The sequence below is a fragment of the Loxodonta africana genome, chromosome 26 (genome assembly GCF_030014295.1).
Source record: "Loxodonta africana isolate mLoxAfr1 chromosome 26, mLoxAfr1.hap2, whole genome shotgun sequence".
In the NCBI taxonomy this organism is placed as follows: Eukaryota; Metazoa; Chordata; class Mammalia; order Proboscidea; family Elephantidae; genus Loxodonta; species Loxodonta africana.
The window spans coordinates 36281610-36299680 of NC_087367.1; the positions used below are offsets into that span (position 1 = coordinate 36281610).

The following is an 18071-nucleotide window of genomic DNA, read 5'->3' on the forward strand; positions in this document are numbered from 1 at the left end:
CAGAACAAGGCCAGGGGCCGACTGTAGAACAGGCCATCAATTGCTCACATGCAAGTTGAAGCTGAAGCTGAAGAAAATTAGAACAAGTCCACAAGAGCAAAAACACAATCTTGAGTATATCCTACCTGAATTTAGAGACCATCTCAGTAATAGATTTGAGGCACTGAACACTAATGACCAAATACCAGATGAATTGTGGAATGACATTAAGGACATCATACACGAAGAAAGCAAGAGGTTTCTAAAAAGAAAGAAAAGACTAAAATGGATTTCAGAAGAGACTCTGAAACTTGCTCTTGAACATAGAATGAAAGAAAGGAATGAAGTAAAAGAACTGAACAGAAAATTTCAAAGGGTGCCTCAAGAAGGCAGAATAATTATAATGACATGTGCAAAGACCTGCAGTTAGAAAACCAAAAGGGAAGAACACTCTCGGCATTTCTCGAAGTGAAAGAACTGAAGAAAAAATTCAGGCCTCAAGTTGCAATATTAAAGGATTCTATGGGGAAAATAGTAAATGACTCAGGAAACATCAAAAGATGGAAGGAATACACAGGATCACTGTGCCAAAAAGAATTGGTCGATGTTCAACCATTCCAGGAGGTAGCATATGGTCAAGAATCGATGGTACCAAAAGAAGATGCCCAAGCAGCACTGAAGGCATTGGTGAAAAACAAGGCTCCAGGAATTAACCAAAAACCAACTGAGATGTTTCAACAAATGGATGCAGCACTGAAGTGCTCACTAATCTATGCCAAGAAATTTGTAACCTAGCTACCTGGCCAATTGACTGGAAGAGATCCATATTTGTGCCACTTCCAAAGAAAGGTGATACAACAGAATGAGGAAATTATTGAACAATATCATTAATATCACACACGAGTAAAATTTTACTGAAGATCATTCAGAAGTGATTGGAGCAGTACATGCAGAGAATCGCCAGGAATTCAAGCCAGATTCAGAAGGGAATGTGGAAAGAGGGATATCATTGCTGATATTATATGGATCTTGGCTGAAAGCAAAAATACCAGAAAGATGTTTGCCTGTGTTTTATTGACTATGCAAAGAAATTTGACTGTGTGTATCATAACAAATTAAGGATAACATTGTGAAGAATGGGAATTATGGAACACTTAATTGTACTCATGAGGAAATTGTACTTAGACCAAGAGGCAGTTATTCCAAAAGAAATCAGGAAAGATGTGCGTCAGGGTTGTATCCTTTCACCATACTTATTCAATCTGTATGCTGAGCAAATATTCCAAGAAGCTGGACTACATGAAGAAGAACTCAGCATCTGGATTGGAGGTAGACTCATTAACAACCTGTGATACGCAGATGACACAACCTTGCTTGCTGAAAGTGAAGGGGACTTGAAGCACTTAGTGATGAAGATCAAAGACCACAGCCTTCAGTATGAATTGCACCTCAACATAAAGAAAACAAAAATCCTCACAACAGGATCAATAAGTAACATAATGATAAATGGAGAAAATATTGAAGTTGTCAAGGATTTCATTTTACTTGGATCCACAATCAATGCCCATGGAAGCAGCAGTCAAGAAATCAAATGATGTATTGCATTGGGCAAATCTTCTGGAAAAGACCTCTTTAAAGTGTTACAAAGCAACGATGTCACTGTAGGGACTAAGGTGCACCTGACCCAATCCATGGTATTTTCAATCGCGTCATATGCATGCAAAGCTGGGTAATGAATAAGGAATACAGAAGAAGAATAGTTGCATTTGAATTATGGTGTTTGTGAAGAATATTGAATATACTATGGACTTCCAGGAGAACAAATAAATCTGTCTTGGAAGAAGTACAGCCAGAATACCCCTTAGAAGCAAGAATGGCGAGACTTTGTCTCACATACTTTGGACATGTTATCAGGAAGGACCAGTACCTGGAGAAGGACATCATGCTTGGTAAAGTAGGGGGCCAGCAAAAGAGAGGAAGATCCTCAATGAGATGGTTTGATCCTGTGGCTACAACAATGGGCTCAAGCATAATGATTGTGAGGATGGTTCAGGACCTGGCAGTGTTTCGTTCTATTGTACATAGTGTCGCTATGAGTTGGAACCGACTGAAGAGCACTAACAACAACATAATTCTTTGGGGGGGGGGTATATATCTAAAATGTTGCTGCTGTTTTCTTTTTCCTGGGCCCCAGTACCTTTGGTTCCAAGCCTTGGGTAGTTAAGCTTAGGGTTTGGGACTGAATTAAGCTGAGGACTTGTTGAATCTTGTCTGACACTCTTCTTTTCCTTTAGGCGGGGGCCCTTGTGCATGTTTATACAGATGGCTCTGTGCTGCTGACTCATGGAGGCACTGAAATGGGTCAAGGTCTTCATACCAAGATGGTCCAGGTGAGCACACAGAGCTCAAGGAGGAGTCAGGGGAGCATGGGAGCCTTCTCTGGCACTGTGGCATCTGCTATGAGAAACTGAGCGGTAGGGATACTAGAAGCAGAAGATGGCCTGGGCTATGGCCCTCATTACGTATAACCGTGAGCAAGTCTTCTCCCCCTCAGCCTTGGTTTTCTCTTCTGTGCACAGGGTTGGACCAGGTGATCTCTGAGATCACTTCTGGTACCAACATTCTAGGGCTCTATGCCTCTGTGTGTAAGGTGATTAAATTTTATGTAAAGGTAGCTAGTTCACCACCCACTATGAGACTTCTCAGCTGGGGCCAGGATGATGGAGAAGAATTAGAGTTACCACATCTTCTTGGCTCATGGGGATTGGCCAAATGGATTTTAAAAAGCCAGGGTTAGCTTAAAAAGATATTGTTAGTCACTACCAGGTTTATGAATTTTTTATCCAACCAAACCACTTCATAAAGTGCGTCTTCAAATTCGGCCAGTTGTGAAAACATCCCAGTCTCAATAGGATTTTAGCTTATGAAACTATTTTCTTGCCTATAACAGTGCACCTGAATATTGTTTTGGGCAGAAGACAGCCAAGCCCCAAGATGATCCCTTCTCTAGAGGGTGATGTCTTCTTTTTTTGCAGGTGGCCAGCAAAGCTTTGAAAATCCCCACCTCTATGATTTACATCAGCGAGACGAGCACTAATACCGTGCCCAACACTTCTCCTACAGCTGCCTCCGTCAGCACTGATATCAATGGACAGGCTGTCTATGTAAGGAGTCTGTTGAACCCATAGAGCCAAGGGCCAGCCAGGGCTTTGAGTAGGGAGAGCACCTTGGGCGGTGGCTGGAATCGTCCTCGCTGGGCCTCTGGCTATGGCCATAACTTTGGCTCTCTTATCCAGGAGGATGCTGTTCCTCCAAACTCCGAGCTCAAAGAGAAACTCAAGATTCTAAATACTTCCATCAAAGCCAGAGGCAGGAGGAGGGAAGAGAAAGGCAGAGTGTTGGAGGGAATGTAGAGGCTTCTGGGAAGATATACTCCTAGTGCTAGAACTGATCACAAGAAAATTAGCTGAAACTGAAATCTAACTGTAGGGTCTGCCAGGTCAGACCCACTTGCTTTTCCTCACACTTGTGGAGATGTAATCAAACAAGGGAGTTTGATAGGAGGAGGCTCCTCTGAATGGTCTCTCAGTGGTCCCTGAAACATGTTGCCCTTTGCCAGCCTGAGAGCTGGGTCAGGAATTGTTCTGCAAGCAAGGCCCAATGGTGACCCCTTTGGCAGAGCCCTGTGGCTTCTACTCCTGGCTTGTCATTCCTGGGAGGGTGGCAAGAGGTTTGAGTCACACTGGGGCACAGCATTGCTTGGAGGTAGCCTTGCCAAGGCCCTTGAGATTTCACCTGGGCCATGGAATGCAGAGGATTGACGTGTCTGGCATGTGGTGGGTGTTCTCTTTAGGAGGCTTGTCAGACCATCCTGAAAAGGCTGGAGCCCTTCAAGAGGCAGAATCCCAATGGCTCCTGGGAAGACTGGGTAAGTCTGAGCTGGTCCAACTCACCTTTTCGGATGAGAGGGCAATTCACAGCAGTGGCTCTGTCTCTACTCAGTTCTAGTCACAGATCTAGTCACAAAGGCAAAGAGAAGTTGAGAGCTGTTGTAGTGAGTTTGGGCCATGTTGACAGATGGGATGGATGATTTAACAGGCCAGAGAGAAGATCAGGGTCCTTATAGATATTTGCTCTATAGAGATGGGGAGTCATCAAAAGATCTGTAGGAGAGGAGTGGCACGAGCAGGGTGGTGTGCTAACACGATCATTCTGGCTGCGAGGTGTAGGCTGGGTTCCATGGCGGGTTCCAGGGATGCTTGCGGGAAAAAGACCAGTTAAAAGCTAATGTAGTTTGCTAGGCTTTAGATAATGAGGACCTGGTACAAGAGCTGGTAGTGAGATGAGAAGGAAAAAAAGAGTTGATCCACTTCCAGATGAGGAGGAGGATGAGCCCATGAAAGCTTAGAGTGGCAAGACAGGGTTTCAGAGAACCATGCTCTCTGAGACCTCTGCCCCTTCCTGATGCCCCTCTCCTCTTATACTCTTAGGTAATAGCTGCCTATGAGAATGCAGTGAGCTTGTCTGCTACTGGGTTTTACAGGTAAGTGTGATGCTGTTCTCACCCTAGGGGAAAGAAATCACCCTAGAGACATGGAAAATGTGTTGTCATCTTAATCCCCTAGTTCAACTCCAGCATGAAATTTTGTCAGCCTGTGATCAGAGGAGAGCAGGCTTATTTCTTCAATGGATTTCCACCAATTTCAGTTTAACAATGATCTAAAATATGTGGGATTATTAAATTGTATGCCAAGGAGGCAAAGGCATGAGATGCCGTATCAGAAGACCTGCATTCTAGCTCTGGTCTTAAAGTGTATGTACTATTCAGTTGGGGAGGTCAGTGGTTTCTCATATCTTCTGCAACTTTAAAATTCAGTAGCAGTGTGAATAGACAAAGACCCTGTCCATCTGATTTAGAAGTTGTAAAAAGATATGACAGTCATAATTTAGCTTTCTCTGGGAAATTTAACTAGGGCCTTTTCTTTCACAGATCACTAGATTAAGAAAACAGTTTAATGGTTACTTGGAAAGGTATTGAGTAAATGTTATGAATGAACATATATATTTTAGGCAAAGAAATGTTTTATCAATGCTCACTGGATTATGTAATATTGACCTACACAAATGAAATAATGCAGATCTTCTAATGAGTTCCTATTTCACTTTTGGAGTTGATAAAACTGGGGTTATGGAAAGACAGGGCCTGGATGGACACAGTAAAGTCAGGGCTAACAAAAGAGGTGATTTCTCCTGGGAGAAGCCTTTTCCCTTAGCCCTGTATTGGTTTTGTTTTCATGCAGATTCTGACCACAACAGCTCGCTTTATCTTTGTATAATGTATAGAATAATGTAGATACTAAACCAACAACCATTAAATCTATTCTAACTCATAGCAATCCCACATGTGTCAGAGCTGAACTGTGCTCCATAGGGATTTCAGTGGCTGCTTTTTTGGAAGTAGATCTCCAGGCTTTTCTTCCAAGATGCCTCTGGGTGGATCAAACTTCCAACTTTTCAATTAGCTCAGAAGACGTTAATGGTTTGCAACACCCATAGATACAGTATATTGTAAACTCTGGTTATATAAATACATACATACACATACATGGTTCATGAAAAATTGGGACTGTAAAGGGTGTTCAGGATTGAAAAAGAAAGAAATATATAAAGAAGCAACTGTTTCTATTAATAACATTTTCCTCAAATCATTTGTTGAAATTTCAAAGGGGCCAGTAGGTAGGGAGTAATGTGGGCAGGTTGCTACTTAAAGATACACCCATGCTGACTGTGAGCTATTGATCTTGTTAACCTTCCCCTTGAGAATGGTGAGCAGCCCACGAACACGCGAATTTGTGTGAACAGCCCAGGAACTATCTCAGGCAGGACTCTGGGTTCTGAAGATCTTGGGTTCTAATTCAGTAGACTCTTTACAGTGTGACTTTACTGTCCTCTGTGAACTCAGGCAAATCTGTCACCTCTGTTTCTACCATGTGGAGCCCAGCATGTTGATTCTAAACAGTGCTAGGCTATTCAGAATGATTTATGTAAAGGCCATTGGCAAAATAGAGCAAAGACAAGAGACAAAATGCTCTAGAATTACCTGGGTTTCATTAACAGGTTCACAGTATTCTAAACACGTGGACTTCGTTGAAGCACAGCTGAATGAAAAAAATAAATCTTTTAGGATCTCAAGATTTTATGGGACGAGTTCTGTGTATGGTGTGCGCTTATCTCCATATATGTGCAATATTGTCTCTCTTCTCCCCCAGAACACCCAACCTTGGCTATAGCTTTGAGACAAACTCAGGGAATCCCTTCCACTACTTCACCTATGGGGTGGCTTGCTCTGAAGTAGAGATTGACTGCCTAACAGGGGATCATAAGGTAAGAAGTTGGCAAAACCTTAGTACTAAGGAGTGAAAAGAGCATAGAAACAACTGAATTGTAATATTAAGATCTGAAAGAGATAAACTTTCTGGCTTGGAAAATAATGCATTACAGCGGGGGTTGGCAAACTCTTTCTGTAAAGGGCCAAGTAGTAAATTTTTTAGGCTTTGTGGGCCATGTAGTCTCTGTCTTAGCTACTTTATTGTTGTGGTGAAAAAGCAACCTTAGACAGTATGTAAACAAATAAGTATGGCTATGCTGCAATAAAATGTTATTTATGGACACTAAAATTTGAATTTAATATAATTTTCATGTCACACAAATTTTTTTTTTAGCCATTTAATAATGTAAAAACCATAATTAGCTCACTCAACCCATTGCTATCAAGTCGATTCCAACTCATAGCAATCCTATTAGACAGAATAGAAGTGCTCCATAGGGCTTCCAACACCGTAATCTTTATGGAAGCAGACTGCCACATCTTTCTCTCCAGGAGCAGCTAGTGGGTTCAAACCTCTGGCCTTTTGGCTAAGAGTACAAACCATTTGGGCCACTCAGGGACCTTAGTAAACCAAACCAAACCCATTGCCATTGAGTCAATTTCAACTCATTGTGACTCTATGACAGAGTAGAACTGCCCAATAGGGTTTCCAAAGCTGTAATCTTTATGGAAGCAGACTGCCACATCTTTGTCCTATGGAGCAGCTGGTGGCTGCAAACCACCAACCATCTGGTTAGCAGCCAAGCCCTTAACCACTGTGCCACCAGGGGTCCTTTAATTAGCTCAGTGGTCCTACAAAAACAGGCAACAGGCTAGATTTGGCCCATGGGCTGTAACTTGAAAAAAAAATTTTTTTTTTTCTTTTTCTTTACATGATCTACCCAGGCTCATGTCCTTAGCCCCATATTCTGGGGACCTGCCATTACTACTCATGCATGAGTGTGTGCACAGTTTATTTCACATTACTGAGGGAGCATTGCCACTCTTCCTCCCTCCTTGGCTGCTAAGAACTAACACTTCAGCCCTGATGATGGCAGTGGAGACTTGGTGGGATATTAACTCTCCTAACCAAGCATGCTCAGAGCACTAATGTGAAACTACTATTTGGGTTAGCACTTACTGCTTAAGGGTCACCAAGACCCATACATCATCTCAAACATCTCTTTCTTCTCAAACTTTAGAACCTCCGCACAGACATTGTCATGGATGTTGGCTCCAGTCTGAACCCCGCCATTGATATTGGGCAGGTAAGGCTCATGGGGTACCAAGGTGGTGATAGACTTGGCCATTGATATGCTCCATTGCCCTCCTAGGATCACTAAGCACAGCATGTTGTCCAAAATAGTTTTAAGTAGGCCTGAATGTGGTACCAAACGAGTCTCCTCAGAGTGTGATTTAGATCGATGAGCCCATCCAGCTCTCTAGGCAGAAGATAAATTAATATGGATTAACTTGGAAGGGCATTCACATCACCGAGGACAACATGATAAATGGCGAAAACACACACACACACACATACACACTGAGAGTGAGCAGAATATAGAATAGGAGATTGAGTTTGGGATAAATGCCCAGGCAGTGGGATCTGAGGTCAGAAGAGTTTTCTCCCTCCTCCTTTCAATGTAGGGCCACTTTTGTACTATAGGAAGTATGTGCTACCAACGACGGGATGGTGGAGGGCACTGGGGCAAAAGACACAGGTACAGCAGAAGGAGTAAAAGCATGAGCCAAAGAAAATCACTTTGGGAAAATATTAAGCAGATTAGGTAGAAACAGGAGAAGACAGCAGGAGGAATAAAGAATTAAAGTACTGAGGCTTTGGTAGAAAATGTAGATTGTATTTCTCAAAATGTTTAATTATTGAATACCCAGAATTCCTATCATTAATTAATCTGTTCAAAATCCATTAAACAAGTATTTGTGGGCTGTCTACAGGCAGGCCCACAGGCAGCCCTGATGCCAGGCAATTGGGGATTCAAAAATAATTAATTCATGATCCCTTCCCTAAACAAGTTGTTCTGCTACTGAGGTGCCACATTCCCCTCCTCTGAGCAGTGGGCTGGGTACGCAGACATGTATATTAGTAGAGTGTTGCAGGCATCCTGGTAGAGTCTGGAGTTACCATTGGGCATTCTTTCTCCCAGAGGACAGGTGTGGATGGGAGTTCAAAACTGTGGGAGGAAAGTCTCAAAGAACCTACTCCTGGGGCCATCTGAAGGTCTGAGACCTCATCCAGCACACAGGAGGAAGTGTGGGTCCCTGAGGGACAGTGTTAGCAGCTGTGTACTTGCTTTTCATTTGGGGTTACCATTTCCTCAGTGGCCAAATGGGAAAGAAAAAGTCTCCATCAGCCCTGTAACAGGTTTTAGTGGAAAATTATGCCCACCACAGTGGTACCCTTCTACAATTGCTGACCAGTTCTGAACTGACCTTCAGTATTAATGCCTTTGCTCTGTCTGAGCCAATCCCTGGTAAAGGTCCAGATAGGTGATCCTGGGGCTGGGGCAGGAGCCAGGTTAGCATTAGAGAGCTCCTTTTAGCTTCTTTCTAGGTCCCTCCGCAGAGGTGGGGCATTGCACCCATTGTGGGAAGCAGTATTCATCCCTGGGGAGGAGGGAGGCAAGGTTATCATGGTCTCCATCTACCCTTCAGGTAGAAGGGGCATTTGTTCAGGGCCTTGGCCTCTTCACTCTGGAGGAGCTGCACTACTCCCATGAGGGGAGCCTGCGTACCCGTGGCCCCAGCACCTACAAGATCCCTGCATTTGGCAGCATACCCATTGAGTTCCGGGTGTCCCTCCTCCGTGACTGCCCCAACAAAAAAGCCATCTATGCATCCAAGGTACTGTCACTCTGGATTTGGGCTGCCTTACAATCTGTACTGTGAGAGGCCACGAGTCAGGATGAGGGGCTCTGGTCATCTACTGCTTGGGTCTGCAAGGGGATCCTCTTGAAGAGAGAAGAGGGCTTGGCACTGGCCTTGATGAGGGCAGTGGAGGGGTGGGCAGTCTTGCCTGAGAACCAATTGAATTGGATTGAGGACACCACCTTTGTGTGGTCTAAAGCAGACTCCTTTGGGTAGACTCAGATTCTTAAATCAAATCCTGAAAGTCAAATTTTGGCCTCCACCCAAATCCCAGATGTGCATCCCTGATACTTGACCCTGAGAGGTGATTTTACAGATACGGCGTTTCTGTTGTCCCATGATAATCAGTGCATCTCCTTCACTGCAGATGCGGAAGTCCCTCTGCACACACCCACTCACCTCCTTCATTTACCAGGACCTGACCTTCGGGCTTGATCAGCATGTCTGAAGAATTATGAAAACTCAGCCGATTGATACAATCTTAGGTCTAAGGAAGAAGATGGATAACCATTTGTAGCCAACCAAACACATCCATTTGCTCATCTCTTGATTTACTTTACTGTGTGGGGTCTGGGACTCATTGCTCTCCACTTCAATATTGTCAGGATTCATGATAAAAATGTGGCTCCATGGGCCCACCCCCTAGAAATTTTGATTTTGTAGGTCCAGAGTAAGGACTTTGAACCTGAATTTTTAACAAGTATTCCTAGTGATTCTTATTCAAGTGATCGCCAGTCAATGCTTTGAGGGAAAAAAAAAAGAATCTCTGTTAGAAGGTACTTTAATTCCAATTTGTCAGCATGCCTATAATTCCAGCAGTTGCTACAATTATAGTTATGGTGCCTATAAATGTTGTTACCAAAGTGGCAGGTAGAGCATTCCTCTAGGCTAAAAACTGTAAAGAGAGTTAAAACTCATATCAGACAGATATTTTTGTCTATAAATTACAATTTATTTAATATAACTTTGAATGATACATTATATTTACATGGTGTCATCAGAGAAGATTATGTAGCAAGAGTTAAAAGAAACGTCCCAGTGAGGTGTGATCATTCACTTGATGGATTCTTTTCAGCTCTGTTCAATTCTGATTGCCCCTTCCTGCCTTCCTTGGTATTATTGCCCTTTAGTGCTGGGCATGGTTTCTCAGGCACCACCAGCCTTCGCTGTGCTGGGCTCCCTGCCTCTGCCTCCTGGTTCCCACAGGGATTTGGGGGCTGAGGCCACTCTGTCTGAGTCCCTGCCCTGCTCTCTGTCTGTTCAGGCTGTCGGGGAGCCACCCCTCTTCCTGGCTGCCTCCATCTTCTTTGCCATCAAAGATGCCATCCATGCAGCTCGAGCTCAGCACGCAGATTACAATATGAAGAAACTTTTCCAACTAGACAGCCCAGCTACCCCAGAGAAGATTCGTAATGCCTGTGTGGACAAGTTCACTACCCTGGTATGGTACATCTCAAGTACTCACTCTGGCTGAGGGTGGCTAGGGCAAAGTCTGGCCTTCAAAGGCAGGGAAAGTTTCTGTAGAGAGAAAGGGAGATGTTGGGCTCTGTCTCATCTGGCAGCTTTGTACCAATGGCCACTCTTCGCTATGTTGTGTGAGACACCCAACTGAATTTGCAAGAGAATGAGAAACCTTCCTAAAGCTGCAGCTTGTAGCTGTGCCTCCCTAGAGGTGGACAGAGTACAGATTCCATTCTTTTCCATCTAGATGAGGGTGATGGATAAAACTCCAAAACAGCCTAATCTTTAGTGTCAGTTGCTAGCAATTTTAAGAGCCTTCTTTGTTAAAGACACTGTAAAGTACTTTGGAGAATGAGGGGAAAAAAAAAAAAAACAGATTAATTAGGTCAACCACATTTGTTCCAAGATTACTATGTAGCATGCTGATACTGAGGATGAAGAGGTACCCTTGAGGACTTAGCAAATTTTTAGGAAAACAGAATGATTGTATTATATTGTGATTGATTTCTACCTTGGAGGTATATATAATGAGAGCACAGAGGAATTCTATAGTCATCTGAATCACTTTGGGAAGCCCCTATATGATACTTTAAGTGGACAATTTCTGGCAAAATAAAACCATGTTAGGACAGAACTAGCCCAGCTTCTGATTTATGCTAAAGAGGATATTGCACATATACCTGTTGCTATCAAGTCGATGCCTACTCATAGCGAACCTAAAGGAAGAGAACTGCCCCCTAGAATTTCCAAGGAGCAGCTGGTAGATTCAAACTGCCAACATTTTAGTTAACAGTCAAGCTCTTAACCACCCCAACACCAGGGCTGCACTGCACATATAGATTTCTCCAATAGCCTTTTCAACTGCAGCCTCCGTTGATTTAGCAGAACATGGTTTTGCTGATACACTGATACGTTTTGAAATTCGATAGGTCTTTGGGATTAGAGATAAAGTAGGTACTCATGGACCCAAAGTGTTCCAGAGATGGGGAGAGTACAGGAAGACCCACTGAGCGAGGCAAATCTGCCATCCCAGGCCTCAGCATTGATGGTGAGGGAGGCAAATGGGCCCCAGCAAGGCCACCCTTCAGGTCTGACAATATATTTAATTGAAGAAAGGGAGACACACAGACCATGTGCTGAGTTCCCAGACAGTGAGGTTGTCCATAGCTGTGCAGTAACCTTCCCACAGTCTAGAACCTTCCCACCATAGCCCCTCATGCTAACAGTTACCCAAACCCCATTTCCCTGAGATGAGAGGCTCTGCATGGCCCCCAATAAGTTTACACAGGTTGTAAGTTAGCTCCTTGCAAACAATCTGATGCAGAACTCAATCATCAGAGCACCTGTGAGGTCCCAGACCTAAAACAAAGATTCTAATCCAACCCAGCCCCAGCCCCTTTATATGTTACAACACAGCAGTGATTTAGAATTCCTGTAATAGATTCACATAAATAGCTCATTTTATGAACCAACAATGCTTTTTAGTGCTGTGAGAACCATGTAAGAAGCAACCACATCTATGTTGTTCATCACAATACCCCCAGAGCCTAGTATAGTGCCCGGTACATGGAAAGTGTCCAATAAATAAATGAAGAGTAGGATTTAAGGGGTTCTGTTCTGGGGGCATTGCCAAGGGCTGGAACTGCAAAATGGTGTTTGATCTTGGCAATGGTGATTGGCAGTGGTGGGAGGTGGCATGTGCGGGAGGGAGGCACCATATCCCACGCTATTGGAAGACCCTGGAAATGAGTACTCTGTCTTTCCTTCCTAGTGTGTCACTGGTGTACCCGAAAACTGCAAACGCTGGTCTCTGAGGGTGTGAAAAGAAAGTCCCCAAGAGAGTCTTCGTACATTACACTGGAGCTTCCTTGGAGCTGGAAGCATGTACTGCAGAACACAAATCTATCAAAGTTGCAGGATGACAGAGTTGTGATTCATCAGGATGGTGTTTGGAAGAACATTAAATAACTTGAAAAATTCTTATCAAAAATGTTTTTCAAACATAATGATACACAAATTCAAAATTGTTAGGCCCGGGTGGCTAGTATAAGATTAAGGTCATTTCATGTCTGTTTTAATCATGTGTTTGTAATAGATTTAGGAAGTGTTTGTGCTACAAATTTATCACACTAACTTACAAAAGCCATCACTGTGACTAAATTCTTTGGGCAACCTGCATAACCTCAATTGCTGATAATATCTGTCCTTCAAAGGGGATTCCATAGACTTCCAGAAGCTTAAACCAAAGTTATTTTAAATTGGTGTGTTTTCTCAGAAAGCCTTTCCTTCAAACTGATGTAACCTCAGATCTATACTCAAATTTTGCAGTGGGGCAGTGGGGTGAGATTAAAACCTCTAACCATCTTGGGCTCACTGGAAAGAATAAAGAATGAAACAAATTCAAGGTTAATTGGATCCAATTTTATTAAGCTGCATAAAGTAAGATTATTCAATAAAATAAAAATCCAACTTGCCCAATTCCTGGATACCTACAATGTGCTAGATTTCTTCTCCCTTTCTCGTTTTGTGTTTCAAAAGAGATCAGGTTTAAAAATATTCATTTGAAGGCCAAGAAATTTCCACCTAGAAATGCTGCTATCAAAATCAAGATCAGCCAGAAAAACAATAGCCAAGGAGCCAGGTTCTCATCCCTGTTCTGTCTCTAATGATCTGTGTGACCTTGGAATGTCACTGCCACTTTCTGTGCTTCCTTTTACTGAAAAATGAAAGGGTTAGACTGGATAATCTCTATGGTCTTCTTTAGCTCTAAAGACCTGTAAATATGCAACCTAAAAAAATCCAGTTATATAAGATATATACATCTAGCAAAGACTTGACTCCCTTACTATTACAGGATAACTGGGCGTAACAAGCTCTGCTTAGATTCCCTCAAGTTTCTGAGGTTGGTAAAGAGAAAGAAGAAAAAAAAATCCCCTCTTATTTTCTTCAAGAGGGGATTTCTTCTCTATCAGCCCCAGTGGTGGGTGGACTGTTACACTGTCATGTGTCTTCACCATATAAAACACCTAGCTTCTGCCAGACAGTCAGTCCCTGTCCTGTGGGAGGAGGAGAGTGAACGGTGGGAAACAATGTAGTTGAGCTTGGTGCTTGGCATCACGAAGAAATGAAACTGTCAGCTGGTTGGCACGTGAGGAATGGTTATTAGTTATTGTCTTAGTGATCTAGTGCTGCTGTAACAGAAATACCGCAAGTGAATGGCTCTAAAAAACAAGTTTATTCTCTCACAGTCTAGGAGGCTAGAAGTCCAAATTCAGGGTGTCAGCTCCAGGGGAAGGCTTTCTGTCTGTGTTGGCTCTGGAGGAAGGTCCTCGTCATCAGTCTTTCCCCGGACTAGGAACTTCTCCGCACAGGAACCCCAGGTCCAAAGGACATGCTTTGCTCCAGGAGCTGTTTTCTTGGTGGTATGAGGCTCCCTGTTTGTCTGCTTGCTTCTCTCTTTTATATCCCAAAAGAAACTGGCTCAAGACACAATCCAATCTTGTAGATTGAGTCCTGCCTCATTAATTTAACTGCCACTTATCCCCCCTCATTAACATCATAGAAGCAGGATTTACAACACATAGGAAAATCACATCAGATGAAAAAATGGTGGACAGCCACACATTAGTGGGCATCATGGCCCAGCCAAATTGATACACATACTATTGGGGGACACAACTCAATCCGTGACAATCGTCATAATCACATCAAATGCTAACACCTGCCATATTTTAGCCCGATTTCATTTCTAGAAAACACACACACTAAACACTCACATTTTCTCTCTCTCTCTTTCTAGCACTGAATCTCTCTCTCTTTCTCCCTCTCTTCCTCTCTCACACACATACTACTTTCTTGCAAAATTCCATTCTTTAAAGTATTCTAGACATACTAGATATTTTACAGTATGGCTAAGGCTGAAACATTTTAGAAACAAACCGATATTTACACTGAAATCCGCAGGCCCATTTCAAATGATTTTCTGGGATGTCTTTGGGCAGGGCCTGAGACTTGTCACTTGCTATTAGTGAGACTCTAAGGGCTGAGCAATGACTAAATTCCCTTTTGTGCTTAGAATTGAGGCAAGAGCAGAGTGGTCATGAAAATCAAACAAGCAAATGCTTTGTGAACTGTAAGTAATTGTGTACTCTGAGATGTCATGCTCCTCAGATACCTTGCCTTGCCCTATTGCCTTAATCTGCAAACTTCCTCAAATCTATAAAGTCAGATTCCTTGGTATTTTTTGGTGTTGCACAAGAAAGGCCATCAACGCTGCCTGCAGTGTGGCACTGGATCCTGCAGAGGGGGGCAGAAGATTGAACATGAGACAATATTCTCCAGAGCACCCAGCCACTGGTTAACTACTTGGGTACTGATTTAGGATCTCACAGACCAAGTGTCCTCAAAGATCTTTTCAAGACCTGGACTCACAGCTGATTTAAGGTTTCAGACTGACAAAAATCTCAAAGTAGCTCTCTGAAGACACAGTTCAGCCTTGGGAGACTATGCTCCAGAGTAATGAATGGCTGGCAGGGGAAGACAATTCTTACTTTCTGAGTATCTACAACTTGTTAGCTGCTATCGAGTTGATTCTGACTCCTGGTTACCCCATGTGTTACAGAGTAGAACTGCTCCATAAGGTTTTCTTGACTGTAATTTTAATGGAAACAGATCCCTAGGCCTTTTCCTCCATGGTTCTTGCTGGGTTGGTTCCAACCACCAACCTTTGGGCTAGCAGTCAATGATCAAATTCAGTGGGTCTCCTTTAATCCCCCCAGGGACCTTAAGAAGTAGGTGCTTTAATCCCTGTAACTACAGGAAGGAGAAGCCCTATCTGTAGCCATGCAGAGGGGCTTGTTGTTGTGTGTCGTGTAGTTGATTTCCACTCATAGTGACCCTATAAGACAGAGTAGAACTGCCCCATAGGGTTTCTCAGGCTGAAATCTTTACAGGAGCAGATGGCCAGGCCTTTTCATCCATGGAGTGGCAGTAGGTTAGAACTGCTCATCTTTTGGTTAGCAGCTGAGCACTTAACCATTGCACCACTAAGACTCCTTGCAGAGGGGCTTACTCAGGGACATTTACTATGGGAAGTCTAGAGCATGCCTAGGCCTTGCAGCCTGGGATACCTGGTATATACTAGGAGTAAACCTACCTCTCAGAGCCTGCTCATGCTGACCAGATGCAGAGGCTGATGGAGACACCAGAATGCCTCTCCGTTCAGCTGTAGGCAGGATTAGTTCTCTCCTTGGTGTGGCCAAGCTACTGAACTGTTGTTAAGAGGTAGCTGATGGACCTCTGAGAGCAAAGGTGGCTAGGAGGCCAGGATGGGAGGACAGGATGTAGGTTGTAGGAGGAACCCTGAGCAAGGGATAAGGACAGAAATAGTCTTAGATGATTGATTTATGACTGGGAACACCCCTGACCTCATGATATTTTTATCTTTGCTAAAGAGAGCCTGGAAATCATTCCATCTGTGCCTATTTTGGACCCTGGTACAAGGCTATGCAGCTTCCTTGACCCATAGAGGCTTGAGATCACCCTGTTGCCCAGGGACCTACCCTTTTGTTTTGTCTCTTTGCTGAACTGAGAGAGTACATGTCCCAAAGGCAGGAGGCAGATCATGTGACAATCTTGTCACCTGGAACAAAGCAGCCCATTGATGGGAGCGGAGATGTCAGGCTCTGCCTAAAGGTATCCTGGCATCATCTGTGCCCTTGAACTGCCCTGGCCATGTCCTTGCACATTCTGGGATCAACTTGGCATCCCAGATGGGGAGGACCTTGTGGACCATCATGCTCAGCCTCTTAGCTTTAGAGATGGATTTCCTAAGCTTAGAGAAGGTTGTCTGGCTTGTCTATGGTCCCATAGCCCTTTTAGTTGGAGAGCCAGGCTTAAAACAAGGCTGTCTGTCTACTGGTCCAGACTTTTTATACTTGTGGTTACACACTAGTCAAATGAACTTTTCTGTGTGCAACATTTGGTCAGAGGGCTGGGGGATATAATAGAAATCTTGTTATGCTGGCTAGAAAGAAGACATGGAAAGCTGGGAGCCCAAGAAAAACACCGTGGCAAGGAGGGGTGTGTCTTCCTCCTGCCTGCTGGTCTGTCACTAAATGTTAGCATGGGTTCTTTCTTAAGCCTAAAAGGTAGGGAACAAAACAATCAAGGTCAAAGCACCCCTTCTTTCTAAAGTAATGTGCTAAATCATCTACACAAGACTTGCAAAGGGGGTGACTGGAAATTGATTTTGCCAACCATGGCCTATCGCCTACCTTAAGAGAATAAAGGATTGAAGTATAGAGTTTGGGAGATTAGATAGAGAAGATTTCTTTGGTGATAGCATATTGTAATTCTCCCTGCCAAAGAGAAATGGGTCAGGAAGGTTTCCCCCTCCAGGCCAGGGGAGGAGTGTCAGGCAAACCACTCAGAGACTCAAACATGAGATCTGCTTGGAAGCTGTGTCTGGATCAGCCCAGGGTAGCAGAGTGAAGAGAAGAAAGAGGTGAGAGTGAGCTGCACTTCCTCCAGTGGCCAGGCAAGAGTACCAGTGTGGCCACACTGGAGGGAACCACCCAGGAGACTTGCCTGGAGAGAGCAATGTAATCCCAACAGAGGGAGGGGACTACCTGATGCCCAGACATAAAAACAGCATCAGGCTAGCTGGCTGCAGTGTGGCCACGTGTGGCCCATGAGAAATACACACCCTTGCCCTGCTTCTTCCATCTCAGCCTGACAACTCTCCCTGCTCCCTCAAATCACCACTACACATTTTAGTAGGGAGGAAGGTAGCAGAGCTCTGCACTGTACCTTTGTGACCACCTTTGTGAAACTAAGGGCCCCTTTCTAGGGGATTGAACCCTGACTGCTGGGGAGAAGGATTATGAGAGCAGTATGTGGCGAGGCAGGCTGGTCCCATGGTACCCACAAGGTTCCTGCATTAGCCCTGGGAGCACATAACACATTTCCAAGAGTCTGATCCAGCCTGTGGCTTGTTCCCTTCTCCTCTCTTGACCCCATCTTTGTAACATCCTAGCTGGGGTGAAGTCCGGATTCCCCTGTTCAGCCAATTGTCCTAATTTAGGAGCTTTTAACAAATATGGGACGGGTCCATGAAGGTGCCCCATGTTCTTTCACCCTCTGAGTGATGTATTTCCAGGGGTCCACCTGGCTGTGTGACATTCTTGAAGGGTACTTCCTTCCCACAGTTCCCTTTGAGGCTAGGCTGAGTTCCTGGCCTGGTGCAGTGGCACAAAACATGCTTCACCCACTCTTGGTTGTTTAGGAGCTGAGTGTAACACTGTGGGCTGGCCAAGCCCCTCTGTTTTTCCTCTTCTTCCTTCTTCTATCTTGGGCAAGTCACTTAGCTTCTTTCATC

General features: G+C 44.0%; 1 protein-coding gene across 1 annotated transcript in view; it reads left to right on the forward strand.

Annotated features, from left to right (window-relative positions):
• Positions 1–12615, forward strand: part of XDH (xanthine dehydrogenase) — a 96963-nt gene extending 84348 nt beyond the window's left edge. Inside the window, exons 28-36 of the mRNA XM_003416059.4 lie at positions 2274–2369; positions 3015–3143; positions 3833–3907; positions 4470–4522; positions 6249–6363; positions 7549–7614; positions 9020–9208; positions 10497–10673; positions 12465–12615. Coding sequence (XP_003416107.2) covers positions 2274–2369; positions 3015–3143; positions 3833–3907; positions 4470–4522; positions 6249–6363; positions 7549–7614; positions 9020–9208; positions 10497–10673; positions 12465–12515 — 951 coding nt within the window. The 3' untranslated portion in view covers positions 12516–12615. The remainder of the gene's footprint in view (positions 1–2273; positions 2370–3014; positions 3144–3832; positions 3908–4469; positions 4523–6248; positions 6364–7548; positions 7615–9019; positions 9209–10496; positions 10674–12464) is intronic.
• Positions 12616–18071: the final 5456 nt, after the last annotated feature.